This window comes from Carcharhinus amblyrhynchos, unplaced genomic scaffold (genome assembly GCF_965287045.1).
Source record: "Carcharhinus amblyrhynchos unplaced genomic scaffold, sCarAmb.v2.hapA chromosome_1188, whole genome shotgun sequence".
Lineage (NCBI taxonomy): Eukaryota > Metazoa > Chordata > Chondrichthyes > Carcharhiniformes > Carcharhinidae > Carcharhinus > Carcharhinus amblyrhynchos.
In genome coordinates, this window is record NW_027650928.1 from 15,760 (window position 1) to 34,166 (window position 18,407).

The window sequence follows — 18,407 nt, forward strand, 5'->3', positions numbered from 1 at the left end:
TGGGATGTGGAGCTGCTATGGGTGCCCCAGTGGGGGATTTCTCACCCTGGGGTGGGATTTCCCTCCTCCCTCTGCAGAGTATTTTGTGGCAGCAGGAATTGGGTTTGCTGCTCACAGACTGCGGGATTGTCAATGGGGGTTCCTATGGAATATCCCCACCCACCCACACACCCAGCGAGGGGAATGGGGGTGGGAGCTGTGCCAGGGGATGGTTGGGAGGGGGTGAGCTGTGTGAGGCAGAGGGCCGTGTGAGGGGTTCGGAGGGGGTTCACCAGCGGCTGGACCCTACAATCCCACTGGCGTGAACAGCTGCAAGATTTTGGCACCTGTTTGAGACGGTTTGGCCAATCCAGCCGGTCCATCCTCCTCCACACTCCCCTCGGGGTGACTCAAAACACAGAACAACTTCTGGTCAACGTGAATTTTATTTGCAGTCAGATTGGAGAGATCCCTCATAAAATTAACACATTTTACAAAGAGGAGAGGGAGAGGGAGAGGGAGAGGGAGCTGGGTGATGATGGCCCCTCGCTCCCAGAGAGACAGGACAGGAACAAGGAGATACCGCAGCACATCCAGTCTCTCCTCTCATTGGCAAAGGGCAACTCTCCGCCCAGCTCAGAGTCTAAGATCCCCAAGTCTCAGGGGGTATTTGGAGTGATGTTTGGTGAAGGATGCAGGGGGTCATTTGGAACAAAACCTCTCGTTCCTGCCTGGGGAACTGCAGATTCCAGTGCTGAGAAATCCAACCACAAAATACCTACAATCTCTTAAAATGTAACAGGAGCAACAAGGATCCATATCAGTGACAACGGGAAATATTATTCCTGAATGAAGGAAAAAGCCTCAATGCAAACTCAAACTGCCTCCATATCCGCTTCCCAATTAGGACCCAGTGAGAGGGAGATGGGCAACTAACAAGATCACATTGATCCACATTGGATCCGGAAAACTGGAATTTTCCCTGATTATGAATCTGCTGAACCTTGAACACTGGCTGCAGTGTTAGGAAAAGATTGGGAATACCAAGACTGCCAGAGGATTCAATAAACAGAGATCCCCCCCCTTATTCTCCAGACCCCCTATAAACAAAACTAAATCATTTCAGTATCTTATTGCAAACATTAAAACAGGAGCAGGAGAAACAACGGGATGGGGTCTGGAAGGTGAACCTTCCTTCTTGTATCGGCTTCTCCGGGTGGGCCCAGAATGAGACACAATAAAGGGGAGATTGGACAAGGTAGAGACTGGGTCAGTTACTGAGAGTTACAGAAACACAGAGGCAGCAGGGAGGCAATAAATATCTTCAGCCGTCTGGCAGATAGGAACAAGGCACAAACTCATCCAGAATAGTTAATCTGCTGAGAACTGGAGAAGCAATTCTGTATCGGGAATATAAAGAGATCCGTTAGACATTCCCTGAAATGTGAAGATAAACTGATAAGAAGCAAAGCCTCTCGCTGCCTCTGCACGGCCCCTGATAACAGCCAAACACTGATGATGAACTGCCTTTTCACCCAGTACTCCAGAGCTCACAGAACATTCCAGCTCATCAACCCCTCCATTTTACAATTCTGTATTCAAACCCCTGTGTCTCTGTCCCCCCCACTCAGTGCCCCTCACCCTTCCCCCTACTCCTTACCTCTGTCCCCCCCACTCAGTGCCCCTCATCCTTCCCCCTACTCCTTACCTCTGTCCCCCCCACTCAGTGCCCCCCCCCACCCTTCCCCCTACTCCTTACCTCTGTCCCCCCCACTCAGTGCCCCTCATCCTTCCCCCTACTCCTTACCTCTGTCCCCCCCACTCAGTGCCCCTCACCCTTCCCCCTACTCCTTGGCTGTGCCCCCACTCAGTGCCCCCCCCATCCTTCCCCCTACTCCTTGGCTGTGCCCCCACTCAGTGCCCCCCCTACTCGTTGGTATCTCTGCCCCACACAGTTCCACAATACCAGTGATCATCCAATTCTGGTAACTCAACCCACACCCCCCACCCCCCCACCTACCAACTAACAACCCCCCCCCCCCCCCCCACCTACCATCCCCCCCCCACCCCCCCCAGCTGCCTTTGTGCCCGGGGTGAAGTGCCTGACACGAGGGGCCTCTCAAACCCCTTGGTTCTGCCCCACCCTTCTCCCCGAACCCGTGACCTTTACCTGGGGTCATCATGCTGGATTGGATTTGGTTCAGGGCCTGTTTGGACAGGAATTTCAGGTCTTCCCTCAGGCGAACTCTCCCCTCGGAGGTCAGGCTCCAGAGCTGCTGCCCAGGGTTGGATCCCTTCGCTGTCACCATCTTAAAGTTTCTGTTAAAGCAGAGGTTGCGACGGATTCCATTCTTCCAGCCCTTCGGAGCAGTTAGGAAATATGGAAAATGTTCACTGCAGGAAGAGAGAGTGCGGAATATCCCATTAACTCAGACTGAAGCTGGATTCCAACAGGCAGAAGGGGTTTAGCCCAGGCTCAGTAACCCGGATCTGAGAATTGGTCCTACCAACAAGCAGCTAGCTCGAGCTTTGTAAAGAGACAAGTCCGATCGGAAGGAAACGTGCTGCCTCTGAATCAAACACCAGTGTCACAGTGGGTTTGGAGACACAGTGATGGCTTTAGATGCAGAGAAAGATGTTCAACTATAATCACTTTATTCATTGACAGGAAGTGGCCCATCCCAAACTACCCTGGAGGACAAAGCATTGTGTGTGGATGGGGTGCCATTCAGTCCCTCCACCACCGACACAGCCATGTGTACCAACAAGATGCCCTGCACCAACTCACCTTCCAAGGCAGCAGCTTCCAAACCCATGACCATCTAGAAAGGGCAAAAGCAGCAGATACCTGGGAACATTACACCTACAGGTTCCCCTCCAAGTCACTCACTATCCTGACTTGGAAATATGTTACCGTTCCTTCACTGTCACCGGATCAAAATCCTGGAACTCCCTCCCTAACAGCACTGTGGGTGTACCTACACCACATGGACTGCAGCTCAGCACAATAGCAGTGATGATCAAGAGTACACTGACAGGGTGGTAATTGTCCTGTTTCTTCTGTAGAAGACATACCAGGGCAATTTTCCACATTGCTGGGTCAATGCCAGTGCTGTAGCTGCGCTGGAACAACTTGGCGAAGAACTCAGCAAGGTCAGGATCACAGCTGGGATGTCGGGGCCTGTACCGTCTCCAACACCTACAGCTGTTTCTCGATATAAAGTTTATCAAATTTATTCATCAGTGTCACAAGTAAGCTGACATTAACACTGCAATGAAGTTACTGTGAAAATCCCTTAGTCGCCACACTCCAGCATCTGTTTGGGTAGTGAGGGAGAATTTAGTATGGCCAACGTACCCAATCAGCATCTCTGTGGGAAGAAATCGGAGCACCCAGAGGAAACCCACACAGACACGGGGAGAACATACAAACTCCACAGACACGGGGAGAACATACAAACTCCACACAGACACGGGGAGAACATACAAACTCCACACAGACACGGGGAGAATGTGGGAATTGAACCTGGATCCTCAGTGCTGTGAGGCAGCAGCACTAACCACCGTACCACCCTACCCACACAGAGCAAATCAAATTGGATGAAGGCTGTTACCTGTGATGCTGGGGATTTCCGGAGAAGAGGAGATCGAGAGCTCGTTCGGCAGGTTGGCTGGAGATTTTTTGCAATTGTTTCAGCATCAGGTTTTGTGCTGAATGCCAGGCTCACTGAGGGTGGGGATATCTGTGGAAGCCCCTCCTGCAGTGAGTTGTTTAATTGGCCATCACCATGGCAGGACTGCAGTGATGCGGTCAGATGGCTGTGGAATTGTTTGACAGAAGTATTCCTGTCTTGTAGCTTCACCAGGTTTACCCTCAGTTTTAGATGTGCCTGGTGCTGCTCCCCTACACTCGGGGTTGATCCCCTGAACTGGTGTTAATGGTGGAATGGGGGGGTCTGCCTGACCATGGAGGTTACAGAGAACAACCCAGCACGGGAAACAGGCCCTTCGGCCCAACGAGCCCACGCCGCCATCTTAACAAAGCATTTTCCTACACCTACCTTGCCCCATGTGTATGCGTTTGGTACCCCCATTGGAAACCAGATTCAGGGGAGAATAGTGTAGGGTCAATTTGTTACACCAATCGGCCTAAGAGCACATCTTTGGGGTGTGGGAGGAAACCGGAGGAAACCCACGCAACCACAGGGAGAATGCGCAAACTCCCACAGACACAGACCCAAATCCATGTATCTGCACAGCCAGCAGTGATAGTCACTGAGCTGTTGTGGTGCCCATCTGCTGGTTACAGACTGTGCTGGAGTATAGTTCTGCTGCTTGGTGGGTTCCCAGTCTAAAGCTGCCAGATTTGTTTGAAGTCTATCCCATTTAGTAGAGTGGTAGTGCCACACAACACAATGGAGGGTATCCTCAACCTGAAGGTGGGATTTTGTCTCCACAAGGACTGTGTAGTTGTTACTCCCACAGATTCTGTCATGGACAGATGCATGTGTGGCAAGTAGTCTGGTGAGGTTGATATCAAGTATCCCTCACCACTAGTCCAGACCTAGGCTGGCAGCGGTCACCTTTAGGAGCTGACCAGTGGGGTTTATGGTGCTGCTCCTGAGCCACTTTTGGGGATGGACATTGAAATTCTTCCATCCAGAGCACATTCTGCACCAAGTGCTGTTCAACATGGACATTTTAGAGGCTAGCTAGTTAAGCCTGACAGAGATCTGGAGTCAGATATAGGCCAGACAGGGTAAAGGTGGCAGATTTCCTTCTCTGAAGGATATTAATGAACCAGATGGGTTGATATTATACATTTATTTTCAGGATTTTGTCACTGAATTCAGATTTCACCATCTGTGGTGGAATTTGAACCCAGTTCCACATTATGCTGGATCTCTGGATTACTATCGCAGTGACAATATCCACTATTACAACCAGCTCTTCCCAAAACCCCACCCCAGACTCTGGGATCATAATTCCAAGGACTCATATCAAAATGAGATTTATGGAATTACTGTCACAGCGTAGCGCTAAACTCAAATGATGAAATTAGCAAGTGGCCTTCACCATCCCACAGATGTAGACATTGAAGATTACCAGATGTAACGGTAGATTTCTTGCACAGTTAGACTGGGACTGGGGCTGCTTCTCATCACCAGAGCAATCAGAATGAAGTAACTGACGGCCGGCTGTAACCACTTGTTCAGGGTGAAATTAACATTCAGTCTTTCTGCTGGATTAGAAACCATCATCCCGGAATCTGGCAGCAATCCGGATTCCTCCACCGGGAACTACAGAACAGGAACACAAATTACACGTACACAGCGATTCTGACAAAGTGGCTCATTCAGTACGTGATCTGTACATTGACTCACACTGACCCTTCAGTCTAAAAGATGCTCACTCACAATAACCTTTCTAACCAGCTTGGGGGTGGGGGTGTGGTTATGGTAGGGTTAGTCCTTCTTCAGTGCCAAGGAAACTTGCTGAGAGAACATTTGGTTTAAATTTTGAACAATGCTTGGCAGTTAACTGTCAGTCACCATCAACTGGTGCATTCTCTACAGCAACATCTCTGCCTGGGAACTGATTGGTAATCAGTACCCTCTCCCCATACAATATCAAATTGTTGTTTTCCCTGACATTGGTATTCTCAAAATTATCCTGATGAGTACAAGATGAAAAGCTTCGACAGAATGTCTGTTTTATGCAATATTCAAAGTTCTATGTTAGAGTGGAACTGCCAGAGAAACAAGCTGTACTGTTCTCTCTGCAGTTAGATATTAATGGTCAATGATTGAGAGAGTGTGCGCCCAGAACACTCACCCTGACAATCAGAGGGAAACCTGGGGATTGTAACTTCAAACGTCACAACCTGCAGGAAGGTGAGAAATAATCAATGTTCAACTCCTTTCCCAGGGAGTCAAGGAACTGAGGCACAAACCAGCAGCCAGGCAGCAGTCTCTGGGGAGCAGGGTTCGTGTTAGATAAAAGCAGGCTTTGATAAAGGGTCATCTGGACTGGAAACATCAGCTCTTTTAGAAGCTGCCAGACCTGCTGAGATTTTCCAGCATTTTCTCTCTCTTGGGCTTCAGTGACTGAACTCCTCGTATTTAAATAGCCCATCATTCTAACCCTCACTTTGTTTGTGTCAGTGAGTCCCTCATGTCAGCCTGACTGAAATGATAGTGAACTGTAAGGTTCATTGGGAGCGTTAGCTGGAGATACCGACAGACAAACGTCAGTTAATAAAACCAGAAAAAAAAACTGGGGTTCGTTTCTCGAGAGTTAGGATTGAAAACCAGATTTAAACTGATTTTGAACATTGGGTCCAGTGATCTCAATTCTTGTGCTGTGGACAGCTGTGCTGTATCCCTATTTTATAGGAACAACACAGAGATATTGGAGAGAGTGCAAAATAAATTCACCAAAATGAGACCAGAACAGAAAGGAAAACCAGTCAGGAAAGATTGAAGAGGCTGGAGATCTATTCTGTAGAAAAGAGAAGTGTCAAGTGATCTGCTGGAGGTCTGTTAAGACACAAATGTTGGTAGATTTGAGAATAACAATGAGGACCATCAGAGGATTCAAATCAATTGGAGACTTGGGCAGAGAGATGGCAGATGGAGTTTAATCTGGACAAATGTGAGGTAATGCATTTTGGAAGGTCTAATACAGATAGGAAATATGCAGTAAATGGCAGAACCCTTTAGAGTATTAATAGGCAGAGGGATCTGGGTGAACAGGTACACAGGTCACTGAAAGTGGCAATGCAGGTGGAGAAGGTAGTCAAGAAGGCATTCGGCATGCTTGTCTTCATCGGTCAGGGCAGAGTTTAAAAATTGGCAAGTCATGTTGCAGCTTTATAGAACCTTAGTTAGGCCCCATTTGGAATATAATGTTCAATTCTGGTTGCCACACTACCAGAAGGATGTGGAGGCTTTGGAGAGGGTACAGAAAAGATTTATAAGGATGTTGCCTGGTATGGAGGGCATTAGCTATTAGGAGAGGTTGAAGAAACTTGGCTTGTTCTCACTGGAGTGACAGAGGTTGAGGAGCGACCTGATAGAAGTCTACAAGATTGAGGGGCATGGACAGAGTGGATAGTCAGAAGCTTTTTCCCAGGGTGGAAGAGTCAATTACTAGGAGCACAGGTTTAAGGTGCGAGGAGCAAGGCTTAAAGGAGATGTATAAGTTGTTTTTTCCCTTTTACACAGAGGGTGGGTGCCTGGAACTCATTGTCAGGGGAGGGAGTGGAAGCAGATACAATAGTGAGTCTTAAGGAACATCTGGACAAATCCATGAACAGGATGGGAATAGAGGGATATGGTCCCCGGAAGGGTTGGGGGTTTTAGTTCAGTCGGGCAGCATGGTCAGTGCAGGTTTGGAGGGCCAAAGGGCCTGTTTCTGTGCTGGAATTTTCTTTGTTCTTTATTATGAAAGGTTTCAATAGCGCAGATAAAAAGATATAGAGATCTTCCCCTTGTGAGGGAGCCCAAAACTAGCAGACCATGAAAATAAAATGTAACATTTTCTTACCAAGAGAGAGCTGAAGGGAAGAGATTAATGCTCTTTTCCTTCTCCAATCACTTCATATCATGAAATAAATGAAAGGAAACATCCAGAGACACCATAAGCCCTGACCAGGAGGGGGATGATTAGATGATTCCTTTAAGAGTCATTCCTTGCGATCACACTCCTGTTAATGATCTGGATAACTTTACTAGGATTTGTATGATGTAACTATCCTCCAATTCTATCCATTTTGCTATGGAAATAATCCAGTTGCTGGTTATATTTTCAGTCAGGAGTTCAGAGACTGTGTTGGCTTTACCCTGTCTCTAACTTATTGGCTAACTCAGTGTTACACTGGGCAAATCCTCTCCCTCCAGCCTCAATGACCAAAGCAGATTTATCTCAGAATGTGTGAAAAGGAACTTACTTGTCTTTTCTGAAAAAAATAGTTACTAATTAATCCAATGGGGAATTCAGGAGAAATCTTTAGGCAAAGAGTGGGGAGAATGTGAGACCAGCTCCCACGGGGAGTGGGGTGAATATGGAACTTGCTCCCATGGGGAATGTGGGACAATGTGGGAACCGCTCCCATGGGGAGTGGTTGAGGTTATGAAAGGTGCTATAGAAATGTAAGACTTTGCAGTCGGACAAGCTCAGAAGGGCAACTCTAGGAGCTGGGAGAACAGAATGGCCTCGCAGATTAACCACAACACCAACCAATTAAATAATAAACAGGAACAAGGGCACAAACCTCAGAGCCAATGGGAGAAGAGGATTGGCCCTGGCCAACATGGTAATCTTTGTTGAGGGTTTTATATGGCAATGCCCTCCGCGGTTCCTGTGGCAATGCCCTCCGCGGTTCCTGTGGCAATGCCCTCCGCGGTTCCTGTGGCAATGCCCTCCGCGGTTCCTGCTCTGGGTAGTGAATGGCACATACCAGCCTGGGATTCACCATCAACCACAGGTGGGGACGAACACTGGCCTCTGTGACAAAGAGTGAGAGAGAGATGGCAGTGCTGTACACACACACACAGCAGGGCGCGGTTACACAGTGCCCAGTGTCTGTTTCTCGCCAGGAGTGGAAGGCGCCTGATTAAATCATCATCAATTTTCTAAAGTGCTGAACCACATCAACAGCCAATCAAAACTCCAGAAACTTAAATGAACTTGCCTACCTCTAACACAGTGCCCCCCCCCGACACACCCCCCGCTCCCACTCCCCCAACACCCCCACCCCCAACACACCCCCCGCTCCCACTCCCCGACACCCCACCCCCACCCCCAACACCCCCGCTCCCACTCCCCCGACACCCCCACCCCCAACGCCCCCGCTCCCACTCCCCCAACACCCCCACCCCCAATACACCCCCCGCTCCCACTCCCCCGACACCCCACCCCCACCCTACCAACCTCCCCCACCACCCCCCCAACCCTACCACCCCCCCCACCCTCCCCCACCCTCCCCCTCCCCTCACCATCCATGGTTGGGTTTTCAGGCGGGTTTGGAGCCAGTGTTTGGTTTCCACCACGAGCCACTCGCGCTCGCTGCCACCGGACCAGGAACTCCTCATCACCGGTAACCTCAGGATCTAACAGAGATTTCCAAATAAACTGAGATCCCGAATCCCAACAACAGATTCCCAAATCCCTCCCATCCCCCACCCCTTCACCCAACACAACACCCTATCCCCGCCCCAAGCCCCTAACCCCACCCTCCTAAACCCCTGCCCCCAACTATCCCCTTACCCCCCCCCACCCACCAGCCCCTTACCTCCCACCCAACCCCCCCCACAATCCCCTCACTCCCTCCCCCCCCCAAATCCTCACTCCCTCCCCCCCCCCACAATCCCCTCACTCCCTCCCCCCCCCCACAAATCCCCTCACTCCCTCCCCCCCCCCACAACCCCCCCTCCCTCCCCCCCCCACAATCCCCTCACTCCCTCCCCCCCCCCACAATCCCCTCACTCCCTCCCCCCCCCCACAATCCCCTCACTCCCTCCCCCCCCCACAATCCCCTCACTCCCTCCCCCCCCCCCACAATCCCTCACTCCCTCCCCCCCCCCCACAATCCCCTCACTCCCTCCCCCCCCCCCCACAATCCCCTCACTCCCCTCCCCCCCCCCCACAATCCCCTCACTCCCTCCCCCCCCCCCACAATCCCCTCACTCCCTCCCCCCCCCCCCACAATCCCCTCACTCCCTCCCCCCCCCCCCCCACAATCCCCTCACTCCCTCCCCCCCCCACAATCCCCTCACTCCCTCCCACCATCCCCTTGCCCCCCACCCTCCCCCTCCCACCATCCCCTCCCCCCCACTCCCCTCACTCCCTCCCCCCCCACAATCCCCCTCACTCCCTCCCACCATCCCCTCGCCCCCCCACCCTCCTACTTTCCCCTCCCTCAGACACGATGGGAGGGAGTGCAGTCTGCAAACCCCCAGCCAGGAGATCATAGCAAATCCCACTGTCCACACCCAATCCAGGGAATGGGGGGGGGGGCACTGAACCCCAGGGTGGGGAGGGTCCTGGGATTGGAAAACTGGCAAACTCTCCAACATAAATAATTCCTATGGGATCTGACTGTGCAGGAGGTCAATCCTGAGCTCAGCAAAGCTCACAGTCCCTTTCCCAGCTGCACTGACCCCAATTCTGCAAACGTGTAAACCCCTCTCCCTTCCCCAGCTACCCACACACGGGGGCACAGAGTAACAGCAACACTTCAGGGATGTTTTAAAGTTTATAAACGTGGGAGGAACTTGTCCTGGAGAATCACTGGGGAGGCCCTGGGTGTAAAAAGTATGTTTTTTTATTAGTGTCATAAGTAGGCTTACATTAACACCACAATGAAGTTAGTGTGGAAATCCCCCAATCACCATCCTCCGGCACCTGTTCAGATGCACTGCAGGAGAATTTAGCACGGCCAATGTACCTAACCAGCACATCTCTCTGACTGCAGGAAACCCACACAGACATGGGGAGACTGTGCACACTCTGCACATACAGTGACCCAAGCTAGAATTCAAAACCAGGTCCCTGGTGCCGTGAGACAGCAGCTGGGGCTCCTGGGTGTGGGGGTGGGGGTGGGGGGGTGAGTTAATCCTGATCTTACCCAGAAGGAGTTGGTCAGTGGTGATAGCCAATCCCAACTCCTGATCCAGATCCCAATCCAGTAAACACGATTGCAAATGTTGAGCCATCTCTCAGTCTGTCCTTTCCCTTTCTCCCTGTTTATTTTCTCTTTATTTTCTCTTTCCTCTAACCTGCTTCAGCTGCAGCCAATGAAAAATGGCAACACCTGTTGAATTTGCTGATTTTATTTAATCTCACAACAACTTCTTGTTGTTCAATTCACATCGACAAGAAGCTGAAGACCTGTAGGGGGCGCGCTCAGTGCAATGAGGACAGAGTTACTGCAGGGGGTGCTGTGGGTGCAGTGAGGAGGGGGTAACTGCAGGGGGCGCTGTGGGTGCAGTGAGGAGGGGGTAACTGCAGGGGGCGCTGTGGGTGCAGTGAGGAGGGGGTAACTGCAGGGGGCGCTGTGGGTGCAGGGGTAACTGCAGGGGGCGCTGTGGGTGCAGTGAGGAGGGGGTAACTGCAGGGGGCGCTGTGGGTGCAGTGAGGAGGGGGTAACTGCAGGGGGCGCTGTGGGTGCAGTGAGGAGGGGGTAACTGCAGGGGCGCTGTGGGTGCAGTGAGGAGGAGTAACTGCAGGGGGCGCTGTGGGTGCAGTGAGGAGGGAGTAACTGCAGGGGGCGCTGTGGGTGCAGTGAGGAGGGGGTAACTGCAGGGGGCGCTGTGGGTGCAGTGAGGAGGGGGTAACTGCAGGGGGCGCTGTGGGTGCAGTGAGGAGGGGGTAACTGCAGGGGGCGCTGTGGGTGCAGTGAGGAGGGGGTAACTGCAGGGGGCGCTGTGGGTGCAGTGAGGAGGGGGTAACTGCAGGGGGCGCTGTGGGTGCAGTGAGGAGGGGGTAACTGCAGGGGGCGCTGTGGGTGCAGTGAGGAGGGGGTAACTGCCGGGGGCGCTGTGGGTGCAGTGAGGAGGGGGTAACTGCAGGGGGCGCTCTAGTTGGTCCAGGGATGTTTCCTCCAATCGATCACATGGATGGATCCCGGATTTTTATAAAACATTCCCCGTTCCGTCGGGAATACCGACCTTCCCAACTCTCTCACTTTGTTCATCTCGATTTCACCTGTGGGAAGTGCACCCATCTCCAACTCCTCAAAAACCGCCTAGGGAAGCTGGATGAACTTCGGATCATTTGGGAGGCAGAGGTGATCATAGATAGAAGCTTCAGGGATTTGGATAATCCAAAGAATGAAGATAGATGGGTGACGGTGAGAGGGACTGGGAGGAACAGCCAGTGTGGGGATCCCCTGTGCTCATTCCCCTCAGCAACAAGTAACCGTGTTGGATACTGTTGAGGGGGACGACCTACCAGGGGTAAACCAGAGTGACCGGATCTCCAGCACTGAGTCCGTCCCTGTGCCTCAGAAAGGAAGGGGGGAGAGCAGGAGAGCAATAGTAATTGGGGACTCAATAGTTAGAGGGACAGATAGGAGGTTCTGTGGCAGCGAAAGAGACTCACTGATGGTATGTTGCCTCCTGGATGCCAGGGTCCATGTTGTCTCGGACTGTGTTTTCAGGATCCTTAAGGGCAGGGGGGAATCAGTCACAAGTCGTGGTACACATCGGTACCAATGACGTAGGTAGGAGAAGGGACAGGGATTTTAAACAGGAATTTAGGGAGCTGGGATGGAAGCTAAGAGCCAGGAGAAAGCATGTTGTCATCTCTGGCTTGTTGCTGGTGCCACGTGCTACTGAGTTGAGGAGCAGGGAGAGGGTGCAGATTAACAAGTGGCTGCAGGGATGGTGTAGGAGAGAGGGTTCATTTACATGGATAATTGGAGCACATTCTGGGGAAGGTGGGACCTGTACAAACAGGACAGTTTGCACCTGAACCAGAGGGGCAGCAATATCCTGGAGGGAAATTTGCTCAGGCTCTTCAGGGGGTTCAAACTAATTTGTCAGGGGGGGTGGGAAAATGAGCTGTAGTCCAGAAGCCAGTGTTGAGCACGGTGAGGTACTGAGGGGGTATCAAGGTCGCAGGAGTGTACAGGCAGACAGGAAGGTGGGTTGAAGTGTATCTACTTCCATGCAAGGTGCATCAGGAATAAGTTTGGTGAACTTGGAGTGTGGATTGGTACTTGGGACTATGACGTTGTGGCCATTACAGAGACATGGTTCGAACAGGGACAGGAATGGTTGTTGGCAGTTCCGGGGTATAGATGTTTCAGTAAGAGTAGGGAAGGTGGTAAAAGAGGTGGAGGAGTAGCATTGTTAATCAAGGGATAGTTTAACTGCTGCTGAAAGGCAGTTTGAGGGCGTTCTGCCCACTGAGGTAATATGGGCTGAAGTTAGAAATAGGAAAGGAGTGGTCACGTTGTTAGGAGTTTTCTATAGGCCCCCAAATAGTAATAGAGATGTGGACGAGGAAATTGCAAAGCAGATAGGTGTGGAGGTCACAGGGTAGTTATCATGGGCGACTTTAACTTTCCAAATATTGATTGGAACCTTTATAGGTCGAACAGTTCAGCTGGGGCAGGTTTTGTACAGTGTGTGAAGGAGGGTTTCCTGACATAATATTTGGATAGGCCGACAAAAGATGGGGCCACATTGGACTTGATACTGGGTAATGAACCGGGCCAAGTGTTAGATTTGTTTGTGGGAGAGACTTTGCAGATAGTGACCACAATTGGGTGTCTTTCATTATTGCAATGGAGAGGGATAGGGCCATACGGCAGGGCAAGGTTTATAATTGGGGGAGGGTTAATTAAGATGCAATTAGGCAAGAATTAGGGAGCATAAGATGGGAACAGAAACTGTCAGGGAAGGCACAAATGAAAAGTGGAGCTTGTTCAAGGAACAAATACTGCGAGTCCTTGATAAGTATGTCCCTGTCAGGCAGGGAGGAAATGGCCGAGTGAGGGAACCGTGGTTCACAAAAGAGGTTGAATGTCTTGTCAAGAGGAAAAAGGAAGCGTATGTAAGGATGAGAAAACAAGGTTCAGTTGGGTCACTTGAGGGTTACAAGGTAGCTAGGAATGAGCTGAAAAAGGACTTTGGAGAGCTAGGAGGGGCATGAGAAGTCCTTGTCCGGTTGGATAAAGGAAAACCCCAAAGCTTTTCACTCTTCCATGAGAAATAAAAGAATGACCAGGGTGAGGTTAGGGCTGGTCAAGGATAGTATTGGGAATTTGTGCATGGAATCAGAAGAGATAGGAGAGGCGATGAATGAATACTTTTTTCAGTGTTTACCAAGGAGAGGGGCCGGTGTTTTGAGGATGAGAGTGTGATATAAGCTGATAGGCTGGAGGAGGAAGATGTTCTGAGGGAAGATGTATTAACAATTTTGAAAAACCTGAGGGTCGATAAGTCCCCTGGGCCAGATGAGATACGTCCTAGGATTCTTTGGAATGCAAGGGATGAGATTGCGGAGCCTTCGGCTTTGATCTTTGGGTCCTCACTGTCAATGGGAATAGTGCCAGAGGACTGGAGAGTGGTGAATGTTGTTCCTCTCTTCAAGAAAGGAAATAGGAATGACCCTGGTAATTATAGGCCAGTTAGTCTTACTTTGGTGGTCAGTAAGTTAATGGAAAAGGTCCTGAGGGATAGGATTTATGACCATTTGGAAAGATGCAGCTTAATCCAGGATAGCACAGATTCGTGAGGGATAAGTCTTGCCTCTCAAATTTTGATTGAATTCTTTGAGGTAACTAAGTGTGTAGATGAAGGTAGAGCAGTTGGTGTCATATACATGGATTTTAGTAAAGTGTTTGATAAGGTTCTCCATGGTAGGCTCATGAAGAAAGTAAGGAGGTGTGGGATAGAGGGAAATTTGGCCGATTGGATAAGTAACTGGCTATCTCATAGAAGACAGAGGGTGGTGGTGGAGGGAAAGTTTTCAGACTGGAGACCAGTTCCCAGCGGTGTACCACAGGGATCAGTGCTGGGTCCTCTGCTATTTGTGATTTTTATCAATGACTTGGAAGAGGGGGCTGAAGGGTGGGTCAGTAAATTTGCTGATGACACCAAGATTGGTGGAGTAGTGGATGAGGTGGAAGGCTGTTGTAGGCTGCAAAGAGACACTGATAGGATGCAGAGCTGGGCTGAAAAGTGGCAGATGGAGTTTAACCCTGAAAAGTGCGAGGTGATATATTTTGGTAGGACAAATTTGAATGTGGATTACAGGGTCAATGGCAGGGCTCTGAGAATGTGGGGGAACAGAGAGATCTTGGGGTTCATATCCACAGATTTCTGAAGGTTGCCACTCAAGTGGATAGAGCCGTGAAGAAGGCTTATAGTGTGTTAGCGTTTATTAACAGGGGGTTTGAGTTTAAGAGCCGTGGGGTTATGCTGAACTATATCGGACGTTGGTGAGACCACATTTGGAATATTGGGTTCAGTTCTGGTCACCTCACTATAAGAAGGATGTGGAAACATTGGAGAGAGTGCAGAGGAGATTTACCAGGATGCTGCCTGGTTTGGAGGGTAGGTCTTATGAGGAAAGGTTGAGGGAGCTGGGGCTTTTCTCTTTGGAGCGGAGGAGGATGAGAGGCGACTTAATAGAAGTTTATAAGATGATGAGGGGGGATAGATAGAGTGGATGTTCAGAGACTGTTTCCTCAGGTGGATGTAGCTGTTTCTAGGGGGGCAAAACTATAAGGTTCATAGTGGGAGATATAGGAGGGATGTCAGAGCTAGGTTCGCCACTCAGAGAGTGGTTGGGGTGTGGAATGCACTGCCTGCTGTGATAGTGGAGTCAGACACTTTAGGAACTTTCAAGCGGTTATTGGATAGGCACATGGAGCACACCAGAATGATAGGGAGTGGGATAGCTTGATCTTGGTTTAGGACAAAGCTCGGCACAACATCGAGGCCCGAAGGGCCTGTACTGTTCTATGTCTCTATGACTCCCACCTCAGATCATCTGCTGCACAAATCCTTGCTCATCTCTCTGACCTTTAGGATTGAATATTACAACTTTCTGTAAAACTGAAATGATTCGAGTCTCTGCTACCTGTGGCAGACTCGTTCCCTTCACCCCTGTGCTCACTCACCTACTTTACCTCTGAGTCCAGCAATGCCTCAATTGTAAAGTTATCACTCCCATTTTCAAATTCCTCCATGGCCTCGCTACATCTCTACTTTCCTCCAGAGCCTCACACTCCACTTCCAGTTCCGACTTCCCAGATTATTATCACTCCATCCTTGCCACCTGTGCCTCTGCCCTAAACTCAAAGACTGGGATGTTCCATCTGGATTCCCAAAACAGGCAACACTCTTACTCTGAAAGAGACAGAGAGGGAGAGAGAGAACGCAGCCTGCACCCTGTTTCCTCTGTGGAGAATTTCTTGTCACTGCCTGTGTCACTTGCAATCTCCAGCTAGTGGCTGAGCAGCCTTGCCTTGAAATATTTCACCCATTGTTTAATTCCAAGGGGTTTTGAGTGTTTGATTTGCAGCAGTCATTGTTTTAATATCCAGTTCGTTATATTTTTGAAACCAAAAGAGAAAATGCTGGAAAATCTTTGACAAAGGGCCATCTGGACTCGAAACGTCAGCTCTTTTCTCTCCTTACAGATGCTGCCAGACCTGCTGAGACTTTCCAGCATTTTCCCTTTGTTTTCAGATCCCAGCATCCACAGTAATTTGCTTTTATTCATTATATTTTTAATATCTCTTGCTCAGGTAGTTATGGTTCTCGATGGTTTATCAGAAATGTCTCTGTCTTCACACACCCAGCTTGCGATGTGGGTTTGCATTTTAAGCAGTTTGGCTTTGTCTCGGCTCAAACTGCAAAGTTTCCAGTCTGCTGAATGTTCAGAAATTGGCTTTTTAACAATAGTCAATAACAAGGCTAAACCCAACAGACACAAAATCGACAGACTCTCCCTGAATCCACCGAATCGGAAAAATGAAACTGGATTATCAATTTTTTATTACAAATAAAGAGTGTTCTTATAGGTGAACATTGTTTTATAATCAGGTTCGATACAGACACACAGCCGTCATTTCTCACTCTCTGGGGACTCACGGATACGTGAGGGGGTTTCGCCACAACACCAGTTGCAGTAGATTGATTGGAACTGAGAGATTTGTTTGTAGATAGAGCAAGGACCTGAAGATCATTTCAGAAATGGATCAAAGCTTTGGGATCACTGGAGATATTGAATGGATCAGAGACAGAGCAACTTGAAACCAAATAATCCTGTGGCTCCGGAGACAACATTCACAATACTGAACTGATCAAAAGTCTGACAGAAATATTCATTCACAAGAAATACATTCCCCACGGAACTACAAAGCAAATACAGTGTATTAGAGAGTGCGGAACGCGGTTATAAAATACACAGCGAATAATCAGGTGGAATGTTCATCAATATTGATTAGAAGATCAGTATCTTCCATCATCCCTCCATCCCATCGTTTTATTTTCTGATGATCACTGATAAAATCAGACCGATGAGAAGCACCACCATGGCGATGACCAGGAGCACCGTGATCACAACCATTGCCCCACTGCGACCGGCAAAACCTTCATCAATCGCTCGGAAATCAGTGGCTGCAAAAAAAACATTGCTTCAATTCACAAACATCGGGGCCTCGTAATTCTGTATGTACTCACTGTACACACTCACTGCTCACACTCACTGTACACACTCACTGCTCACACTCACTGTACACACTCACTGCTCACACTCACTGTACACACTCACTGCTCACCACTCACTGTACACACTCACTGCTCACACTCACTGTACACACACCTGTACACACTCACTGCTCACACTCACTGTACACACTCACTGCTCACACTCACTGTACACACACACTGTACACACTCACTGCTCACACTCACTGTACACACTCACTGCTCACACTCACTGTACACACTCACTGCTCACACTCACTGTACACACTCACTGCTCACACTCACTGTACACACTCACTGCTCAACACTCACTGTACACACTCACTGTACACACGCACTGTGCACACTCACTGTGCACACACTGTGCACACTCACTGTACACACTCACAGTACACACGCACTGTTCACACTCACTGTTCACACTCATTGTACACACTCACCCGACACATCCCTTCCACACTCACTGTGCACACTCACTGAAGACATTCTCACTGTCCACACTCAATGCTCACACTCCCTCTACACATTCGTCTGTCGTGGGTAAATTGTTGAAGGTATTTTGAGACACGGATCTACAGGCATTTAGAGACACAAGGACTGATTAGGGACAGTCAGCATGGCTTTGTGGTGGAAAATCATGTCTCACAAATTTGGTTGAGTTTTTTGAAGGGGTAACCAAGGAGGTAGATGAAGAAGTGCAGTTGATGTTGTCTACATGAACTTCAGCGAGGCCTTTGACGAGGTGCCGCTGGCAGGTTGTTGCATAAAGTTAAATCTCACTGGATCCAGGGTGAGGTATCTAAATGGATACAAAATTGGCTTCTTGATAGAAGCCAGAGGGTGGTTGTAGAGAATTGTTTTTCAAACTGGAAGCCTCTGACCAGCAGGAGCCTCAGGGTTCAGTGTTGGATCCCCTGTTATTTGTCATTTATATTAATGATTTGGATGCGAATATAGGAGGCAGGGTTAGTAAGTTTGTAGATGACACTAAGATTGGTGACATAGTGGACTGTGAAGAAGGTTATCTAGGGGGGAGGGGGGTGTGCAGCCTGGGGGTGTTGGGGGGAGGGGGTGTGCAGCCTGGGGGGGGGGGGTTGGGGGGAGGGGGTGTGCAGTCTGGTGGGGTTTGGGGGGGAGGGGTGTGTGCAGCCCTGGGGGGGGTTGGGGGGAGGGGGGGTGTGCAGTCTGGTGGAGGGT

General features: G+C 49.8%; 1 protein-coding gene across 1 annotated transcript; it reads right to left on the reverse strand.

Annotated features, from left to right (window-relative positions):
* Positions 1-2,149: 2,149 nt before the first annotated feature.
* On the reverse strand, positions 2,150-17,120 carry LOC145340600 (forkhead box protein R1-like; the record flags this gene model as incomplete). The annotated part of the gene is made up of 6 exons (XM_080185067.1): positions 2,150-2,373; positions 3,594-3,650; positions 5,086-5,279; positions 8,255-8,487; positions 8,979-9,092; positions 17,019-17,120. Coding segments are annotated over 6 exons (924 nt in total), but the record flags the coding sequence as incomplete, so codon positions are not given.
* Positions 17,121-18,407: the final 1,287 nt, after the last annotated feature.